The sequence below is a fragment of the Coffea eugenioides genome, chromosome 2, assembly GCF_003713205.1.
Source record: "Coffea eugenioides isolate CCC68of chromosome 2, Ceug_1.0, whole genome shotgun sequence".
Taxonomy (NCBI): Eukaryota; Viridiplantae; Streptophyta; class Magnoliopsida; order Gentianales; family Rubiaceae; genus Coffea; species Coffea eugenioides.
The window spans coordinates 29,136,562-29,149,564 of NC_040036.1; the positions used below are offsets into that span (position 1 = coordinate 29,136,562).

Genomic DNA, 13,003 nt, shown 5'->3' on the forward strand with positions numbered 1-13,003 from the left:
ATATTCTCATAGATATACAAACCTTTGCAACCTAGGAAACATCATGGGTGCCTAGAAAGTTGAATAATATTGCACACTGTTTTGCTATATATGCTTGTTCTATTTCTGATGATTGTATATGGAGGGACATCCTTCAAGATTTTATTGTTACTGCACTTGCTGTGAACATTATCTCATATTAATAAAATTTTCTCTTTCTATCAAAAGAAAAAAAAAACCGTTTAACGTAGTACCATAAAATTGTGGGGGTAAAAAAACACATCTGACTCTGGAATTAGAAGGTGCAGTTTTAGACTGCTCCATTTGGTTAAGGGTTGGTAGCAATTTACCCATAATCAGGTATTAGCTTCACAATTTCTATTCACATTGAGATCTCATTACATCTCTTAATCAGAAAAAAGCTAGGCTAAGCATAAATTTCTAAGCTTTGGAAAATGTCTGGGCCTACTCAACAGGAGAAGAGTGACCTCTTCAGTTTCTAAAGCTCCTCAGTTTCTTTAAAAGAGAAAGATCATTGCATGCTCCATGAATCACATGGTCGCTGATGAAACATCTCTCTGGCATTTCTTGAATTCATGGTCAGAGAAATTCAGAGCTGAGGGGAAAACAAGTGCAATCTCAAGACCCCCAATACACGATCGATGGTTTCCACAGGGACAAAATTATCCATTTATGAGTCTTCCACCAATTCTCGGCGATGATGATGAACTCATCATCAGTAGCGATCAAGGAGAGAAATTGCCATATGATATGATTCGGGAAAGAATATTTCATTTCTCATTAGAGTCAGTGGCAAAACTAAAAGCAAAAGCAAATGCTGAAGAAATACCAGTGAGATTTCTTCCTTGAAGGCTTTGTCTTCTCATACATGGAGATGTATTACAAGGGCTCGAAACTTTTGGTCAGATCGTAAAACAATCTTCTGGGTTGTAAGAAATACCAGATCCTGGTTAGTTCCACCTAAGTCTCAAGACTGCTTCGGTGAATATCTGCAGGCAGTGGCTACAAAAGCTGACTGTGGTGAATTGCTGGGACGAAGCCTAGTATGGGCAGCATGGCTACTGCATCACGCAGTGATCAATCAGACAAGTGCATCGCATGAATGGATTGAATCATTGGTGCAATCTAGAGAACTACCTTGAGATGCGCGTAATCCCTGTAGCTAGGGCTGTCAATGGTCGGGGTTTGGACTCAGACCCGATAGTTTTTACCGGGTACGGGTTGAGAAATAATTCCATTATCCGGAGTCGGACCTGGACCCGTACCCGTTTACTCTAACAAAAAAAATGGGTCGGATAAAGGTGATCTGGAGAACTACCCTGAGATGTGGCTGATCCCTGTAGCTAGGGTTGTCAACAGTCTGGGTTTGGACACAGATCCAATTGTTTTTTCCGGGTACAAGTTAAGAAACAATTCTGTTACCCGCACCTAGACCCGTACCCGGGTAGTCTAACAAAAAAGCGGATCAGATACGGAATATAGGGTTTTGACCCATATCCGACCCGGACCCAGATAATACATTAATAATTATAAAATATAAATATTTCTAAATACAATAATAATTCTTTTACCAAATTAACAAACTCTAATCTTGTTGGGGCCTTATGTCTAACTACAATAATATTTCTAAATACAATAATATAAATACTTCTAAGTACATTATTTTTGTTCGGGCAGACCCAGGCTTGACTCGGGATCCGTCGGACCCAGTTCCGAGACCCTAAGCACAAGGGCTATCGAGTATACAGGTCAGGTCAAGAACTGATACATTATAACGAGTTTGGGTCAGAAATTTTTAATTTCGGTCCGAAGCCAACCTGCTAACAGGCCTACTTGTAGCATACTTTTGGGAGGCCCTCCACGATTCAACATGTATAGAACTGAATTTGGACTTGGAAAATGAGTTGCTATTCGAAATGGGAGTGGAAATAAATTTGATGGAAAACTGATAGTGAGTCCAGGAGTAGAAGCAGGGGGAAGCATGGATTTTGAGATTTGCCTTATACATGTAATCATGGTTTGTCATCTCGATCCAGTCCACAATGACTCGGTCGAGACATAATTGAAACAATGGGACCAGTATGATATTGATTCCCGAATCACAAATTTACTATATTCGAGATGACTCGCAATAACTTGACCGATATCGAATGAGTTGTAACAATTGCTGTGCATATCGTTGAGAAATCAACAAGTTGGAGTGAGTTGTATCGGAAATGGAATAAAAAAACTTTTTGGCTATAGAGGGCTAACGTAGGACTGGATTGAGAACTGCCTACTATTAATTGCATAAAAATCAAAATAAGGGTCACTTTCAGCAACAAATCAAATAAAGTATGGTAATGATTCCCCAATTCATAGAGTTTGGTGCGTGAACATAGAAAAATAAGAAGGAAAACATTATATGTATATAAGAGAGAAACAGGGAGATGAAATGAGAGAAGAGTAGTTCTACTGCAACAGTTAATGAGGGTGTATATGTGTTTGGATTGCATTTTTCATGAATTTTTCGTTGGAAAATTACTGTAGCGATTTGATATATGTGAGGTAAAAAGGTGATAGGGAAATATGTTCACGGAAAACAAGGCCTTTTTTCGGTGAAAAATGGCTATCCAAACAAAGTAAAAAAGGGAAGAGACCATCGGACTTTGTGATGGTTGGCCGTTGTTATGGAGGAAACAAATCGAAGCAGCAGCAGAGTAGTAGTATGAGCAGTGACGTCGAGGAAGAAGAAAAGAAAAGAAAAAAAAGAGTTATAAGTTGCTCCTCAATTTTTTTGAAATTATGAACCTGCCCCAAAAGTTCATTAAACAAAATTATAAAGTAGGTACATTTTATATGGTGACTTTTTCCTAGTTTCAATTTCATCCTAACTAACTAGATTCATCTTAAGCTCTAAATTTCATATTTTATTTAATGCTAATTTGTTAATGATAATTGGAATACAAGGTGCCTTATTTCTTTTAATACTATAGGTCCATAGTTACAGTAGCATCACTTTATTTCTACATTAATTAGTATATATATGATAATATAGGTATTCACCAAATCTAATTTGATAATTGTGCTTGTTATGGCATTTTCTATTTTTACTAATTTTTTCAGAAACTTTTATGTGCTACAATGTACGCATTATTCGATATGCGATCAATATACCGCGACAGATATGGAACAACTGCAACTATGACGTGACCGCGACCTGCAACCGCGAACCATGCATGTAATGACTTCTCTTGAATCTAACAAGGAGTTCATGGAAACAGTCTCTTAGTTTATGAAGGGCAACTTACCAGTTTACAGCTCTATGTAACAGATTAACATGGCTGCTTTAGTGCCCATGAAAGTAATTACCTTATTGAGTTTAAAATTATTGTGCTTTTTTGATTAATTGGTTTCACTTTACTGTACGCTGTAATTTTCATTCCGGGCGATATCATGATCGCTGGAACCCAAACATCTAAGCGCTCAAATTGGAATTTGCAGGGTTTAGGACCCAAGATGTCATCTGGGGTTGAAACACCAAAGAGTGACGTTATAAACCACTATGCTTATCATATATGATTATGACCAACATTTCATTCCACTGCAGACTTGATCTCAATGATTCACAGAATTGTTTGACAAACTTTTGGCCCGTGACGACATGATGAGGACGATCATCATTCCCTGGTATAATTTTGAAGTCAAAGTGCCTTTGTCTAACTATTACATAATTTGGTAGCTTTCACTCCTTGAGTCCCTTTTAAAAGCGAGATCACAAGGATAGAAGTTCTTTACTTATTGCAGTTTTCATAGATTCTTGCATTTAATAACACTTCTCTGTCGAGGCACAATGCATTAAGCAAACTCTATCGAGCACGCATGTAACCAAGCTACATAGCCTTAATACACCGAATAATCAAGAAAAGAAAAAAAATTAATATTTTTGGGGATCCAAAGATTGGAAGATGTGAAGCTAAAGCAACAATAATACCCGCAATTGAGTTATACCAAGATTACCTTGTTTGAGGAAATGAATCAAGAAAATAGATTGATCAAAAGGGCCAAAATTCAATGCTGTACTTAATTTTACAGCATTGATGATTATTCTGAAATCTCAGTTGGCAACGGATGCAATTAACTATGAGCAACTGATAATCTCGTCGCATCATTGCTCTGGACAATAGTAACCTCCAGAGTTGATCCAGGACTGCTTTTAGATTAATTTGGAAATGAATGGCTCACTTCCTTCATTGTTATCTTTATAAATTTAACAAAATTTACACAACACTCTCATTGTTCTGAAATCTTGATTGGCAAACGTAGTTAGCTTCACTCACATGATTTTCACAAGTTTGCCAAGTATTGCCACTGACCTTTAGCTTTGTCAACAAATCAGACTTCATTAAAGTATATATCACGTTGCCATTTACAAACTTGATGATAAAATCAACTACTAATCTTCTATACTACTTTATTCAACTCAATTGGACTTTGACTATGCCTCTTCATCCAGTAGTTATACTTTTGATGCATGACCCCTCTTTGACACGTATATGACATTTTCATGAACCGAAATCCTCCAAAGGCCACTGGTGATTTCGGTTGCATATATGTACCTGCATCCTTTAATCTCCTCCAATGTCATAGCTCACATTTAATATGGCAACAGCATACAGACTCTTGAAATGCTGCTTACTGTTTATTATATATTTAACTTTTCCGTACGAAGAAAATTGATCTGGTTGGAATTTTTAATCTTAATCTTTTGATTATGAGAGAATGACACTATTTTGGTTAAACATGAAATCGCACTATCATTTCCTTCCTTGGACGGATAGCTTTCTTTCTCAATTGTTGAAAAGGAGAAGTGACAGACCAAATAAAATGGCAAAAAGCAGCAAGGACCCTTGTTAATTTCTCTGGAGATGACAATTAGGATTTCCACCTGCGGAAAATTGGCATATGTCAATATAAGCGCATTAATTCACAACCAGAGGCAAGTGATATAGGATATCACCAGCTGCTATTGATTATCATAACAAGCATTGAAATTGTATCATCCACTAAAGTAAAAGCAATCAAACTGCAAAGATAAATGAAGGACAAACTTAACTCAGTAAAAGGTAGAGGGAAATATTTCATGGGCACTAGTGGCTAAAGGAGCCAGTTTGATCTTGTTACGCAGAGCTGTTAATCTGAAATTGTGTCCGTAAGCTAAGCGACTGTCTCCATGAACTCCCTGTCAGATACAAGAGAAATCATTACATGAGGTAGAAGGCAAATCTCAAAGTTCATGCTTCCCTCTCCTTCGGCTCCTGGATTCACTATTAGTTTCCAATCAAATTTATTTGTGCTTCTCTTTTGAACTGCGACTGGTTTTCCAAGTCCAAATTCTGTTCCATACATGTTGAAGTGTATGTTGAAGTGTGGAGAGCCTCCCAAAGGTATGCTACAGGGATCAGGCGCATCACGAGGTAGTTCTCCAGATTGCACCAATGATTCAATCCGTTCATGTGATGCACTTGTCTGATTGATCACTGCGTGATGTAATAGCCATGCCGCCCATCATAGGCTTCATTCCAACAATTCACCAGAGTCAGCTTTTTTTGTCACTGCCTGCAGATAGTCATAGAAGCAATCATGAGACTTAGGTGGAACGGACCAGGATCTGGCGTTTCTTACAATACAGAAGATTGTTTTCTGATCTGACCAGAAGTTTCGAGCCCTTGTTATACATCTCCGAAGATGAGCCGACAATGCCTGTGAGGAAGAAATCTCAGTGGTATTGCATTCAACATTTGCTTTTGCTTTCAACATTGCCACCGACTCTGATGAGAAATGGAATATTCTTTCCCTAATCATAGCTTCTGGCGCTTTATCTGCTTCATCTCTGCTGATAATGACTTGACCATGCTGGTCGTCAATCAATGGCAGGCTAGAAAATGGAACATATCGTCCTTGAGAAAACAGTCGATGATCATGTATTGGGGGTCTTGAGATTACACTTGTTCTGCCCTCAGCTTTGAATATCTCAGACCAAGAGTTCAAGAAATGCCAGTGAGATGTTCCATCCGCAACCATATGGTTCATGGAGCATGTTAGGACCGGGCCAGGAAATAGACAAACTCAAGTTAGCACAAATTAGGCGGTATAACCGACCATATAATAGATAGGCGGTAGATACCAGCCATATAATAATTAGGCGGTAAAACCGACCATATAAAGACGGATAACAAAGCAAATAAAAGACACAGAAGATTTACGTGGTTCGGTCAAATTGACCTACGTCCACGGGCGAGGGAGGAGCAATATTTCTACTATGAAGAAGAAATACAAAAGACCGTAGGAAAGTGTTCCTAGGCCAATAGGCACTTACAAAAGAGTTTAGAAAATATTCCTAAACTCAAAACAAGAGAGCCTAAAATATTTGACTGAATGGGCTAGATGACTCAAGAAGCTAATAGCCCATATAACTCTCTTGAGTGGTGCGAGCTTATTCCTTCATCAGGCTCCCTTATTTATAGGAAACCAAAGGAAGAATTCCTTTGGCTTCTACCGATGTGGGACGAAGCACCAAAAACATTTGGTCAACAAATGCGGCTTCAACAAATCTCCACCTTGATGAGTCCCCAACATCGAGAGATTATAAACTTGCTCCACCTTCTTCATATAAGCCCCAATGGGCTTAAATCACCAATAACGAACACCAACCAAGTCCAAGCACTGCTTGAACTTGTAAACTGGAAGAGGTTTCGTAAACATATCGGCTGGATTGTCCTTAGTATTGATTTTCTGAATAAGGACTTTTCCCTCAGCAATGATATCCCGAATGAAGTGATACTTCACATCAATGTGTTTCGTCCTCTCATGATACATCTGATCTTTAGTCAAGTGTATGGCACTTTGACTATCACAGTGAATATCAGTAACACCTTGATATAGACTTAGCTCGCTAAATAAACTCTTCAACCACAAGGCTTCTTTGATTGCCTCGGTCACAGCCATATATTCTGCTTCTGTAGTAGACAAAGCTACGACAGGTTGTAGAGTAGCTTTCCAACTAACAGCACAACCGCCAATGCAAAATACATAGCCTGAAAGTGATCTTCTCCTGTCAAGATCTCCAGCGTAGTCTGAGTCTACAAAACCAACCAAAGTATTATTATTTCTTCCAAACTCCAAACATGCATTTGAAGTACCTCGCAAGTATCTGAGAATCCACTTCACAGCCTGCCAATGTGTTTTACCAGGGCAAGACATATATCTGCTAACAACACTGACTGCTTGTGCAATATCTGAACGAGTACAAACCCTTGCATACATAATACTGCCGACTGCATTGGAATAAGGAACCCGTGCCATATAATCTTCATCTTCATCTGATTTTGGTGATTGAGCAGCAGATAGCCGAAAATGGCTAGCAAGAGGAGTAGATACTGGTTTAGCATCTTTCATGCCAAAACGCTCCAAGACTTTCTCAAGGTAATTTTTCTGGGTCAAGAACAACTTTTCTACTCCTCGATCTCGCTTAATATCCATGCCAAGAATTTTCTTAGCTGCTCCCAAATCTTTCATTTCAAATTCACTATTTAACTGCAGTTTCAAGGTGTGAATTTCTGACAAATTCTTGGCAGCAATGAGCATGTCATCAACATATAACAATAAGTAAATGAAAGAACCATCATTTAACTTCCGGAAGTAAACACAACTATCATACATGCTCCTCAAATAACCATGACCCAACATAAAGGAATCAAACCTCTTATACCATTGTCTTGGAGACTGCTTTAATCCATATAAGGATTTCTTTAATAAGCAAACATGGTTTTCCTTACCTTCAATTTCAAAACCCTGGGGTTGTCTCATATAAATTTGTTCTTCAAGTTCGCCATGTAAGAAAGCTGTCTTAACGTCGAGCTGTTCTAACTCCAAATTATACATGGCAACTAAAGCAAGCAAAACATGAATAGAGCTATGTTTAACAACAGGTGAGAATATATCATTAAAATCAACACATTGTACCTGACTATAGCCCTTTGCAACCAATCGTGCTTTATATCTTGCATCTTCAACCCCTGGAATACCTTCCTTTTTCTTGAAGACCCACTTGCAACCAACAATTTTCTTAGCTGACGGCGGCTTTACAAGAACCCAAGTTTCATTACGATGAAGAGATTCAATTTCTTCATTCATCGCAATCAACCACTTTGCAGAATCATCACAAGAAACTGCTTCTGAATAGGTGGAAGGCTCACCAACTGCATCAGTTTCTTCTGCAACAGACAAAGCATATGCAACTAAATTTGCATATCTTTGTGGTGGTCGAATGTCTCTCCTTTGTCTATCTCTGGCTATGGAATATTCCTCTTCTTCTGAACTATCTTCAACAGTAGATTCAGGTGCATCTACTGACACTTGTTGAATAGAAGATTTGGACTGAGAAGGACCAGAACTGCCAATATCAAGCTCCACCTGCTTCTGTGTACTATCAGTAGTACAAGGACTAGAAGACTCCTTCTTGGAAGATAACATAGACAATTCATCAAAAGTAACATCTCTACTGATTACAAATTTTGGGGATTTGGGATCAGGACACCATAATCTGTATCCTTTCACCCCAGAAGCATATCCAAGAAAACTGCACTTTTTAGCCCTAGGCTCCAATTTTCCATCATTCACGTGCATGTATGCTGGACACCCAAAAACTTTTAAATTGGAGTAATCAGCAAGAGTATCTGACCAAACTTCCTCAGGAGTTTTGAAATCAAGAGATGCAGAAGGAGAACGGTTGACAATATAACAGGCCATATTGATCGCCTCTGCCCAAAAGTCATTTGTCAACCCTGCATTGGAGATCATACATCTTGCTCTCTCCAAAAGCGTTCTGTTCATACGTTCAGCCACACCATTTTGTTGAGGCGTCATCCTGACGGTGTGATGCCGAACAATTCCTTCATTTTTACAAAATTCATTAAATTCACCTCCACAAAAATTCCATGCCATTATCTGTTCTCAACCGCTTAACATGTTTTCCTGCTTGTTTCTCAATCAAAACTTTCCATTGCTTGAAAGTTAAGAAAACATCATTTTTATGCTTAAGAAAATAGACCCAAACTTTCCTTGAATAATCATTAATGAAAGTCAACATGTACCTGGCACCACCTTTAGAAGGAGCACGAGAAGGACCCCATAGATCTGAATGAATGTAATCAAGAGTACCTTTTGTCTTGTGAATTGCTGGTGAACTGAAGCTGACTCTTTTCTGCTTCCCAAAAATACAATGTTCACAGAATTCCAATGGACCGGTACTTTGTCCACACAGAAGTCCTCTTTTGCTTAGTATGCCCAAGCCTTTTTCGCTCATGTGCCCCAAACGCATATGCCATAATTTTGTGATGTCTGTATCTGACAAAGATGATGTTGAAACAGCAGCAGCACCTGTCACAGTAGATCCCTGCAAAATATACAAAGTACCAGATCTGTGTGCCTTCATAACAACAAGAGCTCCTCGAGTGATTTTGAGAACTCCGTCTCCACCTGAATACCTGCACCCGATAGACTCAAGAGTGCCCAAAGAGATGAGATTTTTCTTCAAATCTGGAACATGTCTAACATTTGTGAGCGTCCTCACAATACCATCGTACATTTTAATCCGGATTGTGCCTTTGCCAACAACTTTACAAACAGCGTTGTTGCCCATTAAGACAACTCCACCTTCAGTTGATTCATATGTTGAAAACCAGTCCCTATTGGGACACATATGATATGAACAACCCGAATCTAAAATCCACTCATTGTTAGACCTAAAATTATTTTCCGTTGCACAGAAAATAGTTCCATCATTCTCATCAACGGCAATACTAGCCTCGGTGGTTTCACTCCTTTTCTCCTTTTGCTTTTCTTTATTTTTCAATTTAAAGCAATCAGAGATAATATGACCCTTCTTTTTACAATAGTTGCACACCACATTTTTATGTCTGGACTTAGATCTACTTCTATTTTCTGTGTTTCTCCTTTCAGATCTACCCCGAACAAACAAGCCATCGGCTTGACTCCCACTAGTTTCCCCAGTAATATCCCTATCTATCTGCTCTTTAGATTTTAACGCAGATTTAATTTCCCGATACGAAATTGTTTCCTTTCCATATATCATAGTATCACGGAAATGCTTAAAAGATTGGGGAAGGGAACACAAAAGTAATAGGGCTTGATCTTCATCATCAATTTTCGAATCTATATTCCCCAAATCCATAATAATGGAATCAAATTTATCAAGATGGGAGAGTATAGATGTACCTTCAGACATCCGAAGCATGTACAAACTCTGCTTCAAATATAGCCGATTCTCGACTGTCTTCTTCATATACAAGGCTTTCAATTTATCCCACATAGCCTTGGCCGAAGTCTCCGTTGCTACCTCACGCAATACCTCATCGGAGAGATTTAGGATAATACTGGATCTTGCCTTCTTATCCATCTCAGCAAAATTTGCATCTGTCACATCTTCTGGCTTTTTCTCAATTCCTTGAATTGCCAAGTCAACTCCGTCTTGAACAAGAATGGCCTCCATCTTGAGCTGCCACATTCCGAAGTTGACATTCCTGTCGAATTTCTCGACAACCGTCTTTGTTATCGTCATTGTTGCCACAAAATCTGTAACGTGAAGTTTGTCTCAAAAAACTGGCCAAACAAATATGCAAGTCTCGTGAGCGGGCCCCACAGGGTGAGCGGACCCCACGAGATAAGCGGGCCCCACGGGATGAACGGACCCCACAAGGTGAGCGGGCCCCACAGATAAACGGACCCCACAGGATGAGTGGGCCCCACAGGATGGACGGACCCCACCAAATGAACGGGCCCCACCAGATGAACCTGTCTTGCAAAATATAACAACCAGCTCTGATACCAGTTTGTTAGGACCGGGCCAGGAAATAGACAAACTCAAGTTAGCATAAATTAGGCGGTATAACCGACCATATAATAGATAGGCGGTAGATACCAGCCATATAATAATTAGGCGGTAAAACCGACCATATAAAGACGGATAACAAAGCAAATAAAAGACACAGAATATTTACGTGGTTCGGTCAAATTGACCTACGTCCACGGGCGAGGGAGGAGCAATATTTCTACTATGAAGAAGAAATACAAAAGCCGTAGGAAAGTGGTTCCTAGGCCAAAAGGCACTTATAAAAGAGTTTAGAAAATATTCCTAAACTCAAAACAAGAGAGCCTAAAATATTTGACTGAATGGGCTAGATGACTCAAGAAGCTAATAGCCCATATAACTCTTTTGAGTGGTGCGAGCTTATTCCTTCATCAGGCTCCCTTATTTATAGGAAACCAAAGGAAAAATTCCTTTGGCTTCTACCGATGTAGGACGAAGCACCAAAAACATTTGGTCAACAAATGCGGCTTCAACAGAGCATTTGATGAAGATTCCATCTATCAACTCAGTGACTTGAATGGTCATCAAAGGCCTTGTGTGATCATCATAGTTAATTGACCTCTCGTGATCAAACAATGATCTCACAATCCGGAACATATTTTGGTGAAAGTATATCATCTATAGTCAGGTCCAGCGATGCGTGGATAAATCGAGCACCGGAACCTTTATTGCAGTCAATGTAAATTGTCAAGTGAGTACTCTCTTCTTTTTTTAGTGCTGCAAGACGACCTGCTAATGGATAGAAATGAACTAGGGTGAGAGAAGGAGATTCCTTGATCTTCTGCACAAGTTCTCCAAATTGGTCCATGTCAAATCCTGGTGGCTTTGCAAAAAGAAGGCCTTTCTGCATATATTGTGCAAAGACCAATATCAAGTCACATGGTGACAAGAACATTGGTTGTTTGGACCCTTCTGGAGTGTACTTCAGTTTGATAAAACATTGAGATACATATTGGACAACCATAGACTCTAGTCCTATTACACCTCTTCAGACCTAAGCTGGAGCAAATGTTAGTTTATTCCCGTTATGTTTTTAACGACATTGAATAGCTAATCCTTTTGGATAGTGATCTTCCAGACAAGCAAAACAACTGTAGTTAAACATTGGTTGTTTATGAAGATAACCTTAAGATTAAAGGCAACTTATTACATTCTTGAAAAAAAAAAAAAACCATGACATATGTGCCATAATGGTACCGAAGAAACCATCACTTTTGTAAATGGCAACGTGACATGTGTCATATTTTAATAAAGTCAGATTTGTTGACAAAACTAAAGGTCGGTGGCAATACTCAGCAAACTAGTGGAAATCACGTGAATGATTACTGAATGAATTGCTCTGAGTCTTCGGCTCCCACACTCACTATCAGTTTTCCATCAAATTTATTTCCACTCCCGTTTCGAATGGCAACTAGTTTTGTAAGTCCAAAATTCAGCTCCATACATGTTGAGTTGTAGAAAGCCTCCCAAAACCAAAAGTGCAAAGCCGGGATTAGGCACATCACTACTTCGAGGTAGGACCATGGTTTAAAGTCGCGGTCGCGGTCGCGGGCGCGGCCCGGAACGTTCCACATCGGTTTCGGCATATCGGTCGCGGTCTCGGTGAGACGCAAATTTTAAAGTATTTAATATTCTAAAAATTGTTAATAATATAAAAAAGTAGGCTAAATAAAAATAATTAAAAAATAGCAAAAGAAATGGCCAAGTCAATCCGTCGCGGTGTGTCTCGGCTGATTTCTCGTCTTGACTCGGGATAACTCGGAGTAACTCGGTGTGACTCGGCCGAGTCAATCCGTCGTGGTGACGACTCGGCCGATTTCTCGGCGAGTCAAGTATTTCGGTATCGTTTCGTCACGGTATCGTATCGGTAGGGGCCGAGACGGTGACGACTCGGCCGAGACTTCGAACCATGGGTAGGACTGACAATCGCAGCCCTAAACCAATCCTATCATGCGCTCTATTGATCACTGCCTGATGCAATAGCCACGCTGCCCATTCTAGGCCACATTGTAGCAATTCACCATAGCCAGTTATTGCTATACTTGGCTGCAGATAGTTACTAAAGCGGTCTTG

At 39.5% G+C, this 13,003-nt stretch overlaps 1 protein-coding gene and 1 pseudogene across 1 annotated transcript; one reads left to right on the plus strand and one right to left on the minus strand.

Annotated features, from left to right (window-relative positions):
• The first annotated feature begins 534 nt into the window (after positions 1–534).
• LOC113759403 (protein ENHANCED PSEUDOMONAS SUSCEPTIBILTY 1-like) lies at positions 535–1,142 on the plus strand. The gene is made up of 2 exons (XM_027301977.1): positions 535–831; positions 996–1,142. The coding sequence occupies exons 1-2, from the start codon at positions 535–537 to the stop codon at positions 1,140–1,142; spliced, it is 444 nt and encodes a 147-aa protein (XP_027157778.1).
• Positions 1,143–5,196: 4,054 nt separating this feature from the next.
• LOC113759404 lies at positions 5,197–11,894 on the minus strand (annotated as a pseudogene).
• Between the last annotated feature and the right edge of the window lie 1,109 nt (positions 11,895–13,003).

Bases quoted from the DNA above. Each gene is read 5' to 3' on its own strand.
- LOC113759403 (XM_027301977.1), top strand. From the start codon at position 535: ATGGTCGCTGATGAAACATCTCTCTGGCATTTCTTGAATTCATGGTCA. The intron at 832-995 runs GTGAGATTTCTT...GAATATCTGCAG, and splicing joins CAAATGCTGAAGAAATACCA to GCAGTGGCTACAAAAGCTGA.